Source organism: Lepisosteus platostomus, chromosome 11 (assembly GCF_059453375.1).
Source record: "Lepisosteus platostomus isolate fLepPlt1 chromosome 11, fLepPlt1.hap1, whole genome shotgun sequence".
Classification (NCBI taxonomy): Eukaryota; Metazoa; Chordata; class Actinopteri; order Semionotiformes; family Lepisosteidae; genus Lepisosteus; species Lepisosteus platostomus.
In genome coordinates this window covers 34,028,006-34,049,419 of record NC_142621.1, presented here as the reverse complement: position 1 = coordinate 34,049,419, position 21,414 = coordinate 34,028,006, and the positions used below count along the sequence as shown (strand labels likewise).

Here is a 21,414-nt window from a genome sequence, read left to right as displayed (position 1 = left end):
GCATAGCTGTGTGCTTTGGATCAGTTTCCTGCTGAGATCTGAATTTCCATTACTGTTTTTGGTTCGAAGCAGGTTTTTTCTAAGATTTGCCAGTACATTGATCCATTTATGTTCTCTTCAGTCTTCATGAGCTTCCCAGTCCCTGCAGATACATACTGTAATGCTGCCACCACCTTGCTTGAGAGCAGGAATGGTGTTGACTGAGTGATGTACTGTGTTGGGTTTGCATTAAATTTTGCATTTAGACCAAAAGGGACCAATTTTGTCTTATCTAACCAGAGAACTTTTTGCCACATGTCTGCATTATCACTTATAGTAGGTGCTTTGTTACATACCCCTTGAGGAATCTGAAATGTTTTTTTACCTTTCCATACAAGTTCCCTTTGTGGAGTGACTGGGATATTGCTGATCTGTAGACATTTTCCATATCAGCCACTGGACTGTGGAATTCTTTCAAAGTTGCAGTTCGCCTCACTGTTGCATCCCTACTCAGTTTCCTCTGTGCTTGGCTGCTCAATTTGGAGGGTCATCTTGATCTAGGTAGTCTGGGTGCCTTTCAGTGCTTAATGATAAACCTCAATATGTTCAAAGAGAAATAAAGGGTCTTTGAAACATTTTTATATCCTTTCCCGATTTGTGTCTTTATACAGCTTATACATACCTTATATATACCTGAGCTATTTTTAAAGTTCCTTGGTCTTCATGGTTGAATCTTTGTTTGAAATTCACTACCTCACTGAGGGCCCTATCAAATATAAGTGTATTCATTCTATAATTACATGAATTATTGCTGCACGCAGGCAGAGGACAAGTGGAGCTTGTTAAGGTTATGTTTTGCACATAAACGTAGGTTGAGAACTGTGCAAGGGTCTGAATGCTTTAGCAGGGCTCTGAATCTCAAGCATTTTCATCTCACTGTATCTTGAAATACGCTTCAAGACAACTGCATGTGTAAATGAAATTTGGATTAAACTCTTGTAAATAAGTCCTGAATTGATCGATTGAAAATTCAATACTCTTTTGGAGTACTGAAAAGTTTAACGTTCTTATTGAAAGAGTTATAACTTCTGAAATGTTTTTTTGTGTTATAATAATAATAATAATAATTGCTTACACTTATATAGCGCTTTTCTGGACACTCCACTCAAAGCGCTTTACAGGTAATGGGGTCTCCCCTCCACCACCACCAATGTGCAGCATCCACCTGGATGATGCGACGGCAGCCATAGTGCGCCAGAACGCTCACCACACATCAGCTATTAGTGGGGAGGAGAGCAGAGAGTAATGAAGCCAATTCATAGATGGGGATTATTAGGAGGCCATGATTGGTTAAGGCCAATGGGAAATTTGGCCAGGACGCCGGGGTTACACCCCTACTCTTTTCGAGAAACGCCCTGGGATTTTTAATGACCACAGAGAGTCAGGACCTCGGTTTTACGTCTCATCCGAAGGACGGCACCTGTTTACAGTATAGTGTCCCCATCACTATACTGGGGCATTAGGACCCAAGTGGACCACAGGGTGAGCACCCCCTGCTGGCCCCACTAACACCTCTTCCAGCAGCAACCTTAGTTTTTCCCAGGAGGTCTCCCATCCAGGTACTGACCAGGCTCACACCTGCTTAGCTTCAGTGGGTTGCCAGTTGTGAGTTGCAGGGTGATATGGCTGCTGGCTGTTTATATCTGTTAACTGGTAGAAAAGAAACTTAGACATTGTAATAGTTGTGTGCTCAAATATTATAGAAGGCTTATAGGTATATCTGAAATGAAGTACCATATGAAAAAACAATTGCTTCAACAAGGCAACAGTAGTAGCAATTTGCTTGCCTCATTGCTTTGAAGGATTTTAATACAGAAATAAAAATATCTAGAAAAATGTTCTCAAGAGGCACTTTTATCCCAGGTCATGTACCTACAAGAAGGGGATCCTTCTAAATAGCAAACGGAGAGACCTCTCAAACACTGGTGATGTATACCATCTCTGTGCTGTTCTGCTTGCAGGACGTGCGTCGCTCCATACCAGTGTATCTACAATCTGAAGAAAGTGGGTCAGAGCATTTCTCATGGTCTTTCACCCTCCCTTCCTCCCGATCCAGCAGCCAGGCAGAGACCCAGAGGAACAGTCCAGCCGACACCACTGCAGCACTGGATGCGTAGAACACATAGGTGTACTTCTGGGTCCTGTCCACCAGGTAGCCTATGAAAAGCAAACAGTGTATTTAGTCTGGAGTAAACAATGAGCTTGAAGATGCTATTTTTAAAAAGGACATGCTGGCACTATGTATAATGTTATACATACACTATGGTTTATATACAGTATATATAGTTGGGATATATAATGTGGGATTGGGGAAGCAATAAATCAAACAATGTAGGGATATATAATTAAATGTAAAAGTTTAATATAAATCAAGGAATGCAATGCACGTGTAACACCTCACTTAAGTTACTAAGTCCAATTTTTGTTACTTAACCAAAACTATATTGCTGCTCTAGATTCAGTTAGAAAAGAGTGACAAAATTCATTCTAAAGCTTGAAGGAATGTCCCAATACAAAACATAACTTAAATCACTTAAGGATATCTCTGCTGACTATCACAGGTAAGAGCAGTACAGAAAGTATAAGTCCCATTCCTGTTGCGGAAGACATTCTTCCAAAATTGCATTATGGGTTTAGATGGTCATGAACTATGACTGGCATAGCCTGTCAATTACTGTAAAAATACTGCAAGCGAAATCATCCCCTCTACTTAGCCTCTCCAGCCTCACAATAAATGTCCTCTTCTCCCAAATTAGTCAACGTAATCAGAGCAGAGGATGGAAGAAACATTTCAAAGATATGATAAGAGCAAACATAAAAAATGTAACATCAGTATCCTGGGAGATCATGGTTCTTGACTGAAACGGGAGTTGGAAGAATATATAGGTAACATCTCAAAAGTATCATAAGAGCGTTACTTATGATCAAGTGGGGCAGTACATCACCAAATATTCCCAAAGACAAAACCTGCTCAATCTGTCAGAGAATGTATGGAGTCTATATTGGTATTATTATCGGTTACATTCAGATTCACGGAAGACAATCAATTCCTGAACTGTGGCAGAAAGGAAATGGTTATAAGCTCACATGACTATTATCTAAATGAATGACTAAATTACGTTTTTACATTCATTCTTTATTTATTCATCCAATATCAAAAAATATTTTTACTTCTAGCAAGGAACGTATCCTGGAAGCTTAGAGGCAGAAGGCCAGCATGGGCAGTGCACCAGGACTACCTACTGACCCCAATTAAACTTGCCAGTATATCATTTCAGGGTGGGAGGAAATTGGGGTATCTTGAGAAAACCTACTCAAACACAGGAAGAACATGGAAAACCAATACAGAAGAAACCTGATTCCAAGACCAGATCTAGTACTCAAGAGCTGTGAGGTAGCAACACTAATTGTCACACCATCATGCCACTCAATTCCTACTTTACTAGAAAAATAATCTGACGGGTTTCTTATATATAAAAATGCCAATATGAGTGATTACATTGGCCGCATTGTCATTTTCATTCCCACGGCTCCATGGTCTGACCAGCCCTGCCTAACATGTTCCTTAAACCTCCAAGTTTCTTTATGTACTGTATATATCAGAAGGCACAGACTGTACGTTCTGTATTTGTGAAGGGGAGAAAATGCTTTTGAGATGCCCTTTATAGTTACATGTTTCCTCGTCAAAACTGATACTGTTGAATAAAAAATTAAATGTTGCTCATGAGAGAGCATATCAGCTTTAGGACTGAAAATGTAAAATATATCTTTTTTTGAGAGGAGCTCTTCTAAATTACTCTGTGGCTTTTATGATTATCTTCAGGGAGTCGTTAGGATAGTTTTAACATTCTAGTTTTATTGAGATGCCTTAAAATACTGACACTGCATGAAACTTAGTCTTCAAAGTGATAATTAGGACCTGCAGTGCTGTCCTGCACTACACATTAAACCTATTTTTATGTCCAAGCCAAATCATAATTAAACACAATGAAAACACATGAGACATCAATCAATTCTTGTAAATGGGCATAAGATTGCCTTCATTAGAGATGCAAATGATTGGGTGCAAACTCAAGTTTAATCTCTACTTCTAAAATATCACCATGTCATTATGTTTTGGCAAAAATATTTTTTACCTCACTAGGGGAAATAAGATTGTTCAGATAAATGTCTAAATACAGTATATGTATATAGATACAGAATAATTGATAACAAAACATTCCTTATTTTTTTATTTCACTTCTTCATTCTATTGTTATGCTTTTGGCATTCATCACACGTTAGAACAGTTTAAAAATATGAATTAAATTAAACTGCAGTAAATAACAGGATTTCAGAAATATTAAAGAGACTGTGACTAAAGGTGCTGAAAAACAGCCCGGTTTCGGACTCCTGGTGTTACCTGCCAGGGGTGGCCCAATGAGGAGGGTCACACTTTCCATGATGGTGAGAAGTCCTAGGGCACTGGGGAAGCGCCTCATCTCCACTATATCCATCAGCACAGTGAAAAGAATGGATCCGATGATGCTCATGGACAGGCCATACACTACGCAGTAGGCCACCAGCACTAAGAAGTCAGCTGAAATGCAGCAGATGCAGTTGCTCAGACCGTTGACCACTACTGCTGCAGTGAAAATGTAGATGTGTTTTCCAGAGAAGTAGCTCAGGCCAAAGATGAGGCCAGCCAGAGGGCGCATGAAAATGTTGATGAAGCCCAGGATCGCCAGCAGGAGGGCAGCCTTGCTCTGCTCCATTCCCTCGCTGGTGGCATAAGGAACCACATAGATGAGAGGAACAATGAAGCCCAGCATCATCCAGGTGATGCCGATGGTGTATGTTTGGTAGCGCTTGTTGGCACAGAAGAGGTCAAAGGCCATGTGTTTCTGCAAAGCAGATAGGAAGACCTTGAATTTCCTGTTTAAAATCTGGTTTAGATCCATTTTTTTTTCACTCGTGTCCTTTTGCCCAGGCATGTCCCTTGGCGACTGGTCCAGTCTTCTGCCCTTCTGCACCTGTCTGGGGGTGACCGGCCTCATCACAGCTCCACACACACAGCAGTTCAGCAAGACTCCTCCCAGAATGAGGAAGCTACCCCGCCAGCCCATGTGGCTCAGCAGGACCTGTACAAACAGAGGCCATACAGACAGGCCAATGGCAGTGCCAGTGGAGGACATGGCGTTGGCAAAAGCTCTCCGCCGTACAAAGTAGTGGCCCAGGATAGTGACAGCTGGCTGAAAGCTGAGACAGAAGCCCATACCTGAAACAACAAGAGATGGATATTTGTAAACACTTAAAACAGATCTTTCTAATTCTTCTGTCTGCATTTAACATCCAAAGACATCTGAAATTTGTGTTTTATCAATCACTTAACTTAACCTATGAAGATTTGTGGCAAAAAAACCTTCTTATTCGAGGTTCTGATTTGACTCATTACTATCCTGTACTCTACACAGAACATTTGTAATACTTTTGTAGTTCAATCCAAAGTAAATATAAAGCTGAAGCAACCAATGAACCAATCGACCAACCAATCAATCATCTATATTTGCTCTAGTGCCATTTGCAACATTTTCTCACAGAGCACTTTACAGAATTATACAGCAGTTGACAATAGTGTACAGCAACAGTTGACCAGATGGTACAAAGGAGAGGAAAATGAAAACCTCTGTTGGTACCAGGCCCATTTGTTGTTGCTCACCCCAGACCTCTAGACCATGGGTGTGTAGTATGTTACTTGTGATAGATAACGGACAATTGTAAATTATGGACAATGTATCATGTATTTACTGTACATCACCCACATAAGTGTTTCTACAGGTTCACCTTCTTCAGCGATATGGATTGTGTTCATTTTGCACTTGAATAATTTTGGCATGCAAATTAGCAAACTATGAGCAAGAATTAATCTGTAATAACCTTCATTAAATATTTCAAGCAGGTAGCAGCATCAGCATGTGTAGGCTGATAAGGAACAAGTAAAGGTTTATTCCATGCTGAAAATAGAAGAAAGGAAACTTTGTGTTCAGCATGGAATAAACCTTTACTTGTTCATTAAATATTGTCTAATTAAAATTAATTATTACAACAGTATGTACTGTATATCTTTATCAAACCATGTTACAAGCATTAGAAAAACAATACATTGTCAAATCCTATCATTAAAACAGAAGAGACTTAGTGATGGCTTTTTGTGTGACAAATTGGCAATTGTAAAAGCGTGTGTTGGATTCAGTTCACACAGCCTGCATTCTGGGCACTCCTGAATTGTAAAACGGGTCCAACTAAATTGTTTGCACTGTAAAGTTGTTTTTCCAAGGTAGCATCACTATTATCTAGTCAAATACCTTTGGTTATCTGGACTGTTGGTTTCTACACAAATGACTTATTAATTTGTATGAGTGATTAAAAGACTATAGTTGTCAAGGCTATACATAATGCAGGCTATATGAGGAAGCACATTAGGAAATCTTATTGCTATCAAGTACTTGAAGTACTTGATAAGATATTAACCTACACAAGGTTTAAATTACACATACTATATATTGAAGAGATTCATGAATCATTTGTTGTTAAACAACATTAAAATACAAGACTGGGAACATACATTCATGTTTGTTATTAAATAAATAAATTCCTGCAGTTGTGTAGCTCATTTCACTCCAAAGTATTACACCTAAGGGGAACCACTTCAATCTGTACATCTCTGTTGTGTGTACCTGCCTAACACACACTCATTCTGCACCAGCCCCACTACAAAGGTCAGGTGGAAAAGTGAGCAATTGCGTCATTAATTGAATCAAGAGGGTAATTTAGGAAGGGCAGATAATGCAAGGTCAAAGTGAAATTTCGTCAACATGTTGAACATCACACTCCCACTCTTATGAATGGTGGATGAAATAATTTATGACAAAGCAGTCATGATCTTGATTTAATGCAGTCGTATTCACTCATAGTCCTGTAGGGCCTCTGTGTTTTCTGTTTTTCATTCTACCTTAGACTCTTCTTGATTTGAATCAAATTTCACTTAACTCATTTGGTTTATTTTACTATTCTTTTCAGGTTTTCACTAATTTGTCCTATGAGTGAAGAGTTTTGTGTAATGCCAAGATCTTTGGAATAAAACTGAATAACCAAGTACTGCAGCTGAAATTCTGGAAGCAGAATGCTAGCTGCAGTTCATTGGCCAAACCACACAAGATACAACTGTTCGTGGCTGTGCAGAAAATTGTCATACTGAAAGAAGAAGAGAGAGGGGCAACAGGAATGTGTGTGCAGCCTTCAAAATTAAAATGCATGTAACATTTTTTTGCTGTGTACATTTCTTTGCAAACGATTATAATATTATTATGTATTTATTAACTTTAGAGTCTAAATACAGCTTGGATGACATCTTTGTCCACTGAGAAATATTTAGATATTGTGTGTATACATTTAAAATGGCAGCTGATTTGTTTATAAGTTGTTAAATGATGCCTTATGTGCAGATAGACAAAATTTGATTTACGATAAACATTCCATATAGCAGTTCATATAGCCTTCTGCCTCTGAAAGCTTATTGCTAATGGCATTCAATGATTTTAATGCAATTATTTTAGTTTCTTAATATTCTTAATGTTCTTCTTGTCATATTTGTTTAACATCAACCTTGTATACATCTTTTTATTAAGGATGTAAACTGTCTATTTCATAGTACAGCTCTGGATTGAACCAGGCAGCCGCTGAAACTGAAGACATGCAGTCTTCTTAATTTATATTTAAGAAAGTGCCAAACAGTTTGAAGACTATTTGGCCTGTTGACGTCCTTTCCTACAATCAAGGAGGTGTACAGCAGGGTCAACATTCCTATGCCTGCGTCAGCTGCCTGTTAGAGGCCCTTCAGTGTTACTGGAATCTTACTGAGTCCAAGGAGAGCAAGGCAGGATACTTTTAAAAACCAGCTGCTACTGAAGTTGAACAAGCAGGTTCAAAAGTAACTGTAATAAAAATGATGCATGCTTCAGTGTGTGAAAAACAAAGACGTCAAAGATGTAATTTGACTCATTGTTTATTATAGTTTACTCTGGCTCAAATGTGAAGGTTGCATTCAGTGGTTCAGAAGACTAGGGCGGAGCGGTGGCTCTGTGGCTAAGGATCTGCGCCTGTGACTGGAAGGTTGCCGGTTCAAATCCTGCGGCCGGCAGAGGAATCCTACTCCGTTGGGTCCCTGAGCAAGGCCCTTAACCCTAACTGCTCCAGGGGCGCCGTACAATAGCAGACCCTGCGCTCTGACCCCAAGCTTCTCTCCCTTTCTGTGTGTCTATGTCTCCATGGAGAAAAGCTGGGGTATGTGAAAAGACGAATTCCTAATGCAAGAAATTGTATAGGGCTAATAAAGAAACATTACATTATTATTATTACATTACATTATAATGGGAATTTACTAGCAATTTCAAAGCAGGATTTATTGTTTTTAACATTTGATTTAATTGATTAATTTGTTTTGATTAATTAGTTTATTTATGGATAAATACTGTGGCTATCATTTAAATTCTTGATTTGAGATTCAAATGTAAGCATAGTTGTTTGTAATATAATAATTCCACTGACAAAAGTAACTGAAAAGTTAAGCTCAGGGTAAACAGAAGATTTCCATGGGTTGAAGTTTGTCTTCTGATACTGGAGTACTGTTAACAGATGGTACAGATTGTACTTTCACTCACGGAGTTTATAAGATGGAAACGTTTACTTAATTGCATATTTTTTAAAGTAAACGTTCTTTAACTCACATTTACATGAAGTACTTGCATAACCATATTAATACCAGGTTACAAACGTAGTATGGTTTTAACGGGTCAGGGCTGGTTTCTATAGTGTTAAGTGGACAAGTGGATACCCCCCCCCACAATGGGACACCAGTCCATCACAGGGATTTCAATCCAATAATGTTGGTTCCCACTTTTACAGCAGATAGACAAGATCCAGTACAGTAAAGTAGGTAAGAAAAAGCAGTGGGGACTTTAACCCACAACCTGTCAGTTATGAGTCCCAAGGCTAACCCACTATCCTACACCTCCCCATGTTTAACACAACTAAATAGTAAAATCTGGAGTTCCTTGAGGAGATGTGCTCCTGAGACAGCCTTCCTACTAACCTGTGATGATCCCAGCTGTGATGTAGAGCTGGCCAATGGACTGTGTGAAGCAGCTGGCCGCCATGCCAAAGCCACTCAGAATCCCACCAATCATAACCGTCACACGACATCCATAGTGCTCAACCAGAACACTACAGAGTGGACCTGGAAATAGACAAAATACACCATGAAGATACATGGTGAAAATATACCATGAAGACAATGCACTCATGAAGAGCAAAAACCACATCACACTCATTTTTCAAGTTTTTCAGATGGTAATGGTACTACCCACAGGTACTTTTTACAAGGTTACAAAGTTATATAACGGACAATCTTGTTTGAAATCATTCACTTTAATATGTTTGGCCAGAAACAGAAGATGTCTGAAGAAACAGCAAGTGGTTGCTGTAGATACTGTTAACAGATAAGTAGATGGCAATCTTCCTTTGGACCACACTTTGCAAACTTAGGCCCTCATTATAGTGACCAGGGAAACTGGGTAGCAGGCATTGCCATCCTACAGCATTAAACCAAGGTCAAATCAACTGAGTTGTTTAAGGTCCCATGGTACTGTTCGTAAGAATAAGGATGTTAATCCTTCTGTCCTGGTTAAATTCTACTCTGGGCTTACACTTCTTCCAAGTGGATGCATCTCAGTTTCACCTTCCTTTTTACAGTATACACTGATTTAACATACTGTGTAAGAGTATTTCTGAACACCAGGCCAGCAGGGGGAGCTCACCCTGCGGTCCATGTGGGTCCTAATGCCCCAGTATAGTGACGGGGACACTATACTGTAAACAGGCGCCATCCTTCGGATGAGACGTAAAACCGAGGTCCTGACTCTCTGTGGTCATTAAAAATCCCAGGACATTTCTCTAAAAGAGTAGGCGTGTTACCCCGGCATCCTGGCCAAAGTTCCCATTGGCCCTTACCAATCATGGCCTCCTAATAATCCCCCTCTATGAATTGGCTACATTACTCTGCTTTCCTCCCCACTGATAGCTGATGTGTGGTGAGCGTTCTGGCGCACAATGGCTGCCGTCGCATCATCCAGGTGGGGCTGCACATTGGTGGTGGTGGAGGGGAATCCCCATTACCTGTAAAGCGCTTTGAGTGGAGTGTCCAGAAAAGCGCTATATAAGTGTAAGCTATTATTATTATTATTATTATTATTATTATTATTATTATTATTATTATTATTAACATTTTCAGTTTTTAAAAACACAAGCTGGCACAACAGTGACAGAGGGAGACAGATTCTGGTAGAATCATGCCACGCAGAGATTAACAAAGTTACCAGTCACACAGTCTAACAAACGTCAATATCCTAGAGCTGAACTAAAGCCGAACAGAGCACAGTTGAGGAGCAGACGTTTGCTTGTGATTGGCTGGTTTCAATAAAAACACGCAAGAAAAAACAGATCACAGTTTGACTGACCTAACACCAGCCCCACTATCAAGATAGATGTCTGGTAGCCTTCTCATTTAATCTCTTCTAAAATACCCATCCATGAATAACATTACATTTGTATATCCTTTCAGTAAGAACACACAATTTTCCCATGTCTCCTACATCAATTAAGAGTTTCTCAAAACATGACAAACAATCTACTGATCCATAAAGAACTGAAGAACAAAGCAACATAAACATTAGGCTTTGTAATGAATTCTGAACCCCTGTCATTTTCTCAGCCAGTTCCACTCTAACTTTTCTTCACAACAAACGTTTCATCACATATAAGGATTATGGAAATATCCACATCACCTTCCTAATGACAACTGTGAGGCGATGTGAGTGGTGCTGTTTAAAGTCCCTGAACAATGAAAATTTCACTGCACAGTAAAATAAACAAAATGACACAGAGACACTCCCAGCTATTTCTTTTTTATGCCTTATCAAATTTAAAGGTGCAGCATTTACAAGCTGTGCAAACACTACACTTATGTTATCACTTCAGACTTCAAGTAAGAGTTTACTGTGTAAAAGGACACATTGCACATACTGTAGTCAAGCACAGTCATCTCTTAAATGAGATTTTAATATTGCATCCTGTAATACACAATAAAGTTAAGCCTATCTTCTCTTTAAGGTGAACTACTTTATTTAGATTTACTTTCATTGGTGTCACACAGGAACTAGAATCTGCAGAAGACATGCTTAAGAAGTGTTAATTCTATTAAGCTTCTCAAACCCATCTTACACATCCTCTACTGTATATTGCCACATTGACTTCACCACTGCCACAGTGTTCAAAATGGCAACAGAAAGACTATTTTATAAAAATCTTGGAGACAGCACCTTTCAGCTACAAAGTGTTTTGATCATGGCTGGTACTGAATCAATGTGGATTTACACTTCATAGCCACATGATTGTGCAGCACAGTGATAAGCACTGCTGCCTTGCAGTGCTGGGGCTGCGCTGCTGTGTGCCCTGCAATAGACTGGCACCCTGTCCAATATGTGTCCCACCTTACGCCCACTGTTTCCTAGGATAGGCTCTTGGCCACCATGACCCTGAACTAAATAGGAATTCTCAATTGCACGCCAAACGACATTTCTCTAATCAGAATGACTATGCTACATCTGACACGGTGAGCCAAGTCTTCTGACGGAGAAAAGATAACCGTGTATCATGTTCCACCCAGAGTGGACGCCACAGTTTACAGTAGGGTCTGTTTCAACTTATCTAAATATATTGAGTAATCCTATTTCCTACCTACGTGGAAGGATAGCAAAGCAGAACAATATAGCCATGTTTTCTCAATATATGAATAAATGTATAAATGGAAAAAAAAACATAAGAGATAAACATAACAGACTGTTATTAACTCTAACCAAAGAGAGTCTAGCACTCCTAGCAAAAAAGTCTCTACAATTAAAGAATAGATGTTATGAACTAGTTTTCTCACACATTCCAAAGATATACAGATGGGTTAATTGGTTTCTGGGAAAACGAGCCCTGATCTGTGTGTGCCTGCCCTGTCCCGTACATAGTGTCTCTTGCCTTGAGCCTCTTGCTGGTCAGACTCTGGTTCCCCCGCGACCCTGGACTGGATAAAGCAGTTAAAACATGATGAATAGACCAGGTCCGCTTGCTGTCATCTCTGTTCATGACTAAAAAATTTCAGTTTTTTTCAGCCTATCGGTAGGATTCCTTTAAGCCTCTGTCTGTATTTTTTTTTACTTCTCCATCGAAACAAAAGCATGAAATGTTTCATAGTTAAGGTTTATGGCATTTATTTTCTATCTGTACACCTTTAAATATTCTCTCCGTTCTAATAAGGAAAAAAATCAGTGGTGCCTGGGTTTTGATATGCATACAAATATTTTATGCTGATGCATCATGTCTCCAGATATCTTGCACAGCTTTTAGAAAAAAACAATAGATATTTTGGGTTATAGCATGTACACAGAATAATTAAAAGCTGGTTAAAATGGCTTTACAATGAAGATTATTATCACTATGTCTATAGAACCCACTCACAATATCTCATTATAATAAAATAATTGTGACATGCTTGGTTTTGAAAGTGAAATTCAAGCCAGTTAGCCTGCTAATTAAAAAGTGTTTGAAGGAGCAAGAGAACCCCCTTAGTCATTGATGAAAGGAGGCCAAACCAAGTTCTTATTGGAAAAAAACATCTTCACAGACTGACTGCAAATAATAATAATACAAATAATTGCAATAATAGTGATAACTGCAAATAATAATTAAGGGAGCTGATAAAACAAGGTTTCCACATATTTCACGATGTCTTGCCTCAGAACAATAATAAAAAACACATCAAATCCAAAATCAACACAGGAAAAATGTCAAACTTGTAAGGTAAAAGACATCTTCTTGTATTTAGAATAAAAGGGAATAACTTCTCATTTCTGAAAGTAACAGGTACATTGAGTCACACAAAACAGTAATATTTACCATTTGTCAAAGTTGCTGTGGGCTTCCACCTCACTTGAGTACTCCAACTTGACAGCAGCACACAAGAACAAGAACAATAGTGACAAGAAAACTCCATATTCTCCCAGCAGCTACTAGACTGAAGGGTAGTCAAACAAAGGTTTCCTGCATTATTGTCTTATCTGATCCGATTATATGAGGAACTGATACAAGTATTTAAAATCCTGAAAAGTGCTCACAAAGTCAACACAGAGGACTATATTAGGACCAACAGTGAAACAAGGACCGCATAATGAAAGTAAACTAAGAGATTGGAGAGGGTGCATTTGGGATGGAAATCAGGAATCACTTCTTCACACAAAGGGTCATAAGCTACTATAAACCACTAGCAATCACATGATCAAGGTGGGATACTCTCTTCTCATTTGTAACCTTCTTTAATTCTAAATTAAATTTACTTTACTGTCTTAATAGTCACTGGTTTTCTCAACCTTTTTCAGTTATGAGCCAAATACCATAAAGATCAAATAACAAGACTCCAAAAAATGTGACATATTGTGGTAACTAAATATAAATACGTCTCTCCTCTTTATTACCATCTCAAGTAAACAAAGAGACATGTAAGATCTACCAGTTTTTATTGTGGTGATAGTGCACACAGCTGTTGCCAACTTGTAGCAACCTGTGGCAGTTTCCAGGTAATCTCATTCACGAATGCAAGCTAACTCCTTGAAACTTACTGCAATGGATTTCTTGATTTTAAAACCAACCAGGATGTGAACAACAGAAAGGAAGAAAAACCCAGACACATTATTTCAAGAAATTGTAGGACCACATGATTACATTCAATGCAGCAATATTTCATAACATCATTAATTGTAAGTACATTGGAGGGCTCATGGCCCTTCTTCAAGTCCTTAGAAAGAGAAACCCAGTGACCTACATTCTCACTGACCACCTACCTCCTGCATGCAGCACGGCTGTCATTATGGAAGGCACCCATGAGGTCTCGCTGTTGGTGGCCTCAAACTCAGTCTGCAGGTCAGTGTAAAAGATCCCAATGCAGGAAGGGAAAGCGAGGGTCAATGCCAGAACCAGAATTGTGGCAACGAGCACCACCCAGCCCCAACCCCCATCTGGAGCAGCTGGCTGTCTCTCCACAACAGGGTCACTCTGTTCTCTTGCTGTGAAGATCTGACACTCTGACTCAGAACTGCACTCATTAGCTTTAGAAGTCCTGTCCGGCTGCAGGGCATGCAGGGTGGGTGTCCGACTGCGGATAGCTCCATTCTGACCCTCATCAGGTGAGCCAGCCCCTGCAGGGGTTAAGTGCTCTTCGGTCATTTCCGGGTCCTGTCTGTCCAGTGCTCCACTTTCCGTCAGTCCCCTGGTTTGTCTAAAGAAAAGGAGACATTACTGTTACAACAAACCTGCTTCTGAATCCACATGACAGACGCCTTAAATAAACAATGCTATCTACTGTTTCCTGAAAGCCATGTTCTATATGCATTTTCTGCACCAAGCAGCACAATCAAGATTATAATGGATAAAATGTTCTCATAAATACAGCTAAACACTTTATATTCCAGTGTATATTAATTTGTTCGTTGATGTTTTGATGTTTTAGATTGAGTATTTTTCTTCAACCCCATAACCACTTTACACTTAAGGGGGCTCAAATTTATCTTTGACTGTTTCTCCTGTGCCACAACAGACAGATTATGGGTTTAACCTTTTGTGAAAGAGCATACTTAATACTCTTAAGCAACATTAAATAGGTGCCAAAACCCTAATCAGTAAAAAAACATCCTTAAAATGCTTCAGTCACCTCAAATTGAAGCATCTGTAGATTGTCTGTCAGCAGTACCTTTACACATGGCTTGACAGAACCTATAAAAGAAAGAAAACAACCCACAAATCAAACAGCTGGTTTCCTGAACATTTAACTGCATGTTTACAAAACAATCATCTTGTTTACCAAACACAGTAAACAGAACCAGAGTCTTCTTTCACACAGAAACTGGTCTACAGCTTTTCCTTCTATAAATTTAGTTCTTAATGTAATAAACACCAGAAGAGAAGAAACAAAGGACGTTTTATAGAATTAATCCTACAGGATCGGTCAAACAGGTAGAAACGTTTAACAATTTAATGAGCCATTTGTTCTAAATTTAGTAATGCAAAGTATTATTACAGTACATTTATTTTATCGCCGACTGAATACCATGAATCTATTCACACCAACCCAATGCTGATTTCTAAACTTTTATATAGCAGTTTAGAAATCAGTTACAAATTAAACATGCTAACATTGTACTGTAGGTAGTCTTTTCAGTAACTACTAGCATCTGTTTTCTATTCAATCATAACTTATTTGAAATTGATGTATACAGTAGCTTTTAAAGACGTTGCTGATAAAGCACTGTTTGGGTTAAACTGTTATCTCACCGAATCCCCTCTGCCTTTTCAGCCTTCTTTATGACAATCTTTTTTCGCTCTTGTGCCACTAATACGGGGTTGGCATTGCGTCATCCTCCGGTGACTCAGCACCAATGAAGGACAGGCAGATCAGAGGAAGCGGGTCTCCGGCCATTCTGAAGCCCTGCAGCTGTTGTCAGTTTTCACCTAAAGCGCTGCCTGCCTTCATCGCGGTATGAAGGATGGCAGTCTCTCTGAAACATGCTCCCAAGTAACCATCCCATCTTTAAAGAACCCTGCTTAGTGAACAGTTTGCATTCTTCTGAGTATAGCCGCACACGCCTTTGTAAATCAAATCCCCTTATAACCGTTTTGCTAATTTCACCCGAGTTCCAATTTGTGCAACAGTGCAAGCTGCGTTTAATTTTGATAGATAATATGCATTGCTCTTACAAGTGTCAACACTCTTTCATCCGATTTATCACTCTCGGTTGGCAAAAAATAAAAAAAATGTAACCCAAATTAATAGCATCTTAGAATGTACTAGAAATTCAACATAACTGGCTAATATGTTGTATATGTTTTCTTTTATCCATCCATTTTCTGGTCCAGTTAGAGATCGTGCTAGTTTGTAAAACGTCACATCAACTTTTTACCTTCTGGTACGTACTGTATACTTGATAAAGACAGATCATATTCCAGCATGCGAACAGTCTCGTGTACTAGAAAAACACCTTTCAAATGATGGAGGAAAACTAATTTTCGATTGACACTACAGGTTGATTTCGGCAGAACAAACGTAAAAGTTGATTTTACCCACGCACATTTTGAACCACGCGTACTCAATTCAAAGAATTAAAAATACCGTAGTCTTAATTTTCTCAACGTTTATATATTTCTTATTATAATTAAAAGAAGTGATATACAGTATAATATTACGAAAATAGCAGGTGCCTTCACAATTAGTTCCGTTTTGTTAAAACAATCATACTGTATTTTGATTACAAGAAAAAGCAATACATTTCACCACATTTCTTTATGCTGTCTTTTCTGACTGCGAAAAAATAACCACTACTATACCATATTGAAATATGTCCCTCTTGAAAAGGGAACACATTGTACCAAAATCTAAAATTCAAAAAATAAACTTACCACAACTATCTGCAAATGTAAGTATACTATAGTTTCTTTTAATTGTATGAGATAATGACGAATTATGTTTCCCTTTTCTCACCAATCTTTCTCTTTTGTCTCCGGTTTCCGTGGAAACGATTTTACTGCACTGTACCTGGGGGCTGTCGCCAGTGGACGTGTAGCGAATTGTTTTAAACAATTTAGTTATAAACGAAAACCCCCCAACAATAATTAATTATTCGGAAAAAATAACAGTAAAATACTGTGGACGTCAGTCTTACTCATTTTAAGCACCAGTACCTCTTGGTGTGTTATGCAACGCCTAGTACCATAGCTGACTGCGCGCACTCCGCTAATTCAAGGATAGACAGCTGTATTTGACAAACATCACATCGGTCAATTTTCACTTCAACAGAAAAATCCACTCAGCATTCACTTTGAGAAAGTGAAATGGGACGCCTTTGTCTGACTTCTAGCAATGCTGTGAAAACCGACTATAAGCCATCTATACTGTAGATCCACAGACTCTGGCCCTTCGAAGTGTCTGCAGCTGTCCGAGTATCCTTATTGGAAGCTGAAGTCTTACTTATTTTTTACTTCCTTACTCTTTGGATGTACTGTCTTATTTGGGAATCACTTTTGAGCTTGGACATCCATACAAGACGTTCTGTAGCTTGGCACAAGCGGGCACCAATCCCTGCCTCATCTGATATCGCACCTGCATATAATCTGTGTGGAATGTTACATTTCAAAGGTTGTGCCTCCTCACTGTGGGCATCATTTTACAGCTTCAGGTAAAAAAAAAGGAGACTGCCACAAAAGACAAATGCGGTCTACAATGCAAAACTCCTCCCCTGTCCTATTCACTTGCCTGTACATTAAAATTCAATAGGTTTAGATCACATGAATAGACTGGGCAGGTAACTCGGCAGTTTTATGGTGCAACACCTGAAGTCTCCTTCACATCACAAGCCATTAGGGGCCATAACTCACTGATTCAAACTGCTGTGGGTCAAGTTAGAGAAACGTGTCTCAGTCAGCAAAATAATACATAACACACAGCACAGAATTCCAGAAAGCACTGCCAACTCCCAGGTGCAGGCAGTCCCCGCTACAGTGTGTAACAGGGTTGTTTCAGCAACCTTCTCTTCCCCTTCAGAAACGCACTGAGTGAAAAAGCCTCAAAGTCTGAGCTGCAGGAAATGGTTTGGGGAAGGAGTCCAGCCAAACTAGGAAGTGTACAGTATGTTAAGAACAAGTGTAATACAAACCTAAGCAAATATGTGCTGGTAAAAGTTATGGGACGCATAGGATGTAAGTAGAATATGTAAGGGCACCGAAGCTTTATTCTGTTTTCAGTTTGTAACTAAACCTGGAAACACAGAGTACAAGGCTGGAATGATAGGGCCTAAGGGTACTGCAGGGGACACATACTGTACACAAGAACCATTCATTACGATCACTTCACCTTGCCAGGGGTCCTTGTAACGTGGGAGGGTTTTGGAGGAAAAATACAGAAAAACACAAGAATGTACAAACCCCAAGCAGAAGGCATCCCCGTTCAGAATCAACCTCAGGACTCAAAAACTGTCAGGCAACAATACTTAGTGTCACACCACTGTGCCCCATGTTTTCAGTTCATTTGTGTCTAAAATGTTTAGTAAATTAAAAGATAATTGTGAGCTGACTGTCTGGATATTCTGGATTTGCAGCCTAATAGACAAGAAGATTTACAAGAATGCAGATTCTCACAAGGTCTAGGAGTCACCAGGGTTGTCATCTGGCAGAATAATGCTTTATTGAACTGCTGTTTTAATGTGTTTCTGCTGAAATGGTTTAGAGCTGTTTATGGAACAAACTAAGCACAGCAATGTTTACTGGGCAGTACTGACAAAAGCAGGACCGTCCTACCCTGACTCTGAAGTCCTCAATGTGTTTAGCTATGCCAGTACAGCTCTTAGTTACTTTATTAGATTTATGATTTGCCAGGGGTTGATTTTGTGGGTCAGGTATCTGTCTTTGTGCAATCTGCTTATTCTCCCCGTGTTCATGTGGTTTTTCCTCAATTTTCTCAATATCCCAAAGACACATGGCTGGGTTTGACTGGCTACTCTTACTTGACCATTTCTATACCTCTCCTCATGTGAATGACTACATACCTGTCCAGAGGCAGAGCTGTTCTGTGCTTTTACTTTTGCTCTGAGCTTCTTTCTAGGGAATGCAGAATATCTAACAATGCTAGCTCCAACTGTTCAAGATTAATGGCCGTCATTTCTATTTGTTTCAGAAAGAGGACAGCTTATGAAAGTTTTGAGAAAATGGAGTGGAAATATCTCCAGAAAGAATAGCATGGCGTTCTGCTATAGCTCTCTCCTTATAAAGGCTTACTGTGATATATTAACGGTAAATCCAAAGTTACATTCAGTAAACCAGTGGTAAAAATAATCAAAGCAAAGCACATTGCGGTAGGATTTGACATGATATTAAATGGATTAACCTTGTTGACGGGTACAATAAAAAAAAGCAAAAACAGGCTGATAATTAAGAATCCTCCGTTTATTAGCTAGTTACGTCTTACAAAGTATCGCTGTGCAGCCTTTTGACATTGTAAGTGCCAGTGTACTTGAAGCGGATGTACGTGGCGCTCCTGAATTAAACCCCACTGCTTTAGCTGAAGCTCCTGCAGTGTGGTGGGATCTCTGGCACAACTTTGAAAATGCAGATCAGCAACAAACAAGAAATTGTTAATTTTGAGATTTATATAATGATTGATACATAATTATATAATATAATGCTGCTATTTGGGAATACAAACGGCCAATACTATTCATGTAATTATTACGTGAATACGTATATTTAGAAAATAAATCATCCCTACAAATAGCCTTTTATTTAAGCTGATTAACAGGCTAACATTGGAACTATTCTTACTTTGCACTGCTTAGTTCTAGTCTCTGCTGAGTCCCATTTACAAAACACTGTGATGTATTTTGTATACTGTTTCACTATGACAGTAAGTTTAAACAAAATTTTAAAAGCCGTTCTCTCAGAGCCCTTTTTTTATTTGAAAACTTAAAAAACTTAAAAGCTTTGAATGCAAGTATGGATGATGCATTCTTGCGAGCGAGTTCCAGTTTCAGTAACCAAATAAACGAAGTGAAATCACACTTGTTTTTAAAATACATAAAAATGGGTTTTAAGAGTCAGTCGACCTGTGCATCGTAAATGACAGCAGTCTCGCACTCAATAATAACTAATAACTAAAAAGACTAATAAGCCACCTCATTCTGCAATTACACTAAAAAAGTATACAGGAGAAAGTGCTCACCTTCATCTATCTGGGTAGGTTCGCAAACATCCATTAACACAACTCCGGCAAACAGAAACGCAGAAGCACTTAAGCAGTCTTACACAGTTCCTTAGGGGAGGAGACAGGATGTGAGCAAACAGATGTACTGTAGATTAACTAGGCTTGGTTTTGGAAACTTTTTTTAAAAAAAGCAGTTAAATAGCACAAGTTGATAAAGTACCTTCACAAAAAGAGAAAGTGTGAAATTGAGACTTAGCAGAACTTTTTTATTGGGTGGATGGGGTATATTTTAGTAACAACAAATTACGGCGCCCTCCACATTTATTTATACCCTCAGTGAAATAGGAACACAAACAAGATAGAACGATTTATAAATTGGATAACGTTTAATCTTAATCGAATTGCACAAGGCTGAAGCATATTTGTCATAAATAATTTAACAAACACAATGCTCACGTTTAGTTACACCTCCAAGTCTTCCTTGACATAAAACCTTACAAAATCAAATCAACTGATAACATTCCGCTATTTCGGATTATTACATTTTTAGAATTCACTGGGCAGTGAATAATTTAGGAAGCCACTCCACATATTCAATTGTTTCGTGACCGCGAAAGCTCCACATCAAAACATGAATATGCTTTGAGTAACAGAACAAAAACCAACCTTAGTAGGTTTGACGGAATAAAGTTGCAAGTCGGTCAAGAACAAAAGATGGAAATACGAATTTGCTGACCTGCAGATTCTAAGCATATAATAAAAATAATAAAAGTTGAAAAAATGCCAAGAGATTATAACTATTGCACACAGATGGATTAAATGAATGTGAACCAGCTATAGTTCCACAGACCTTGATCCTGTTATTAGTCCAAAACTGTTGTCAGACACTGGATCTCAGACCTGCTCTTACAAAGGTCTATTGTTTCAATGAACAATTTAAATTTAAACGAATTAAATAAAGTACCTTGCAGTACTAAGAGTCCTGTGGCACACTGCCATTTACAACTGTTTGTAGACCATTATTTTAATCAAACTAAGTCAAACTACAGACTGATTGTACCTCTGTTCTCTACTGTACAATACACATAAAGCAACAGGTTCTGGACTTAGGACATCAGTTCAAACTGCAGCATTACAAACTTGCAGGCAGAATCCATCAGATATTATAAATTATCCATGTAGCCGTAGCACTCTAAGGGCCAGAATAGGGCCATACCAAGTATGGCGACTTGAGATTCTGACCGAGGTCCTGAATACATGGTTATCAATGATGCCATGGCAGTGTTCTTAAATTTAGGGGTATTAGCTCATTAACCAAATGGCCTCTCTAAAGTTAAATTAATAAACCTCAGAAAATAAAAAGACCTGTCAAGTGGATAGTTTACTTGTTAAGGTGACCTGTAAGCAAAGGCTAAAATAAAATAAAATATTGACAAAAAATAAGCACTTTTGCACACAAAATGAGGTGTAAGTCATGGTTCCTTTTTTGGGGTGCC

The 21,414-nt window shown here is 38.8% G+C and overlaps 1 protein-coding gene across 5 annotated transcripts; it reads right to left on the bottom strand.

Annotated features, from left to right (window-relative positions):
* Positions 1-1,814: 1,814 nt before the first annotated feature.
* Positions 1,815-21,214, bottom strand: slc16a5a (solute carrier family 16 member 5a). Of its 5 annotated transcripts, XM_088599344.1 has the most exons (7): positions 20,585-21,214; positions 19,937-20,026; positions 14,885-14,946; positions 14,019-14,452; positions 9,170-9,313; positions 4,442-5,296; positions 1,815-2,196 (listed from the first exon to the last, which is right to left on the bottom strand). In XM_088599344.1, the coding sequence occupies exons 4-7, from the start codon at positions 14,398-14,400 to the stop codon at positions 1,955-1,957; spliced, it is 1,623 nt and encodes a 540-aa protein (XP_088455470.1). In that variant the 5' UTR covers positions 14,401-14,452; positions 14,885-14,946; positions 19,937-20,026; positions 20,585-21,214; the 3' UTR covers positions 1,815-1,954. The 5 variants fall into 5 exon arrangements, with proteins under 5 accessions (XP_088455470.1, XP_088455469.1, XP_088455473.1 ...); XM_088599343.1 differs by lacking the exon at positions 20,585-21,214 and having other exon boundaries at positions 19,937-20,056; XM_088599347.1 differs by lacking the exons at positions 19,937-20,026; positions 20,585-21,214 and adding an exon at positions 16,627-17,200.
* Positions 21,215-21,414: the final 200 nt, after the last annotated feature.

Bases quoted from the DNA above. Each gene is read 5' to 3' on its own strand.
- slc16a5a (XM_088599344.1), bottom strand. From the start codon at position 14,400: ATGACCGAAGAGCACTTAACCCCTGCAGGGGCTGGCTCACCTGATGAG. The intron at 9,314-14,018 runs GTAGGTGGTCAG...GTCTATTTCCAG, and splicing joins AGCCGTGCTGCATGCAGGAG to GTCCACTCTGTAGTGTTCTG. The intron at 2,197-4,441 runs GTAACACCAGGA...TGCTTTTCATAG, and splicing joins CATTGGGCCACCCCTGGCAG to GCTACCTGGTGGACAGGACC.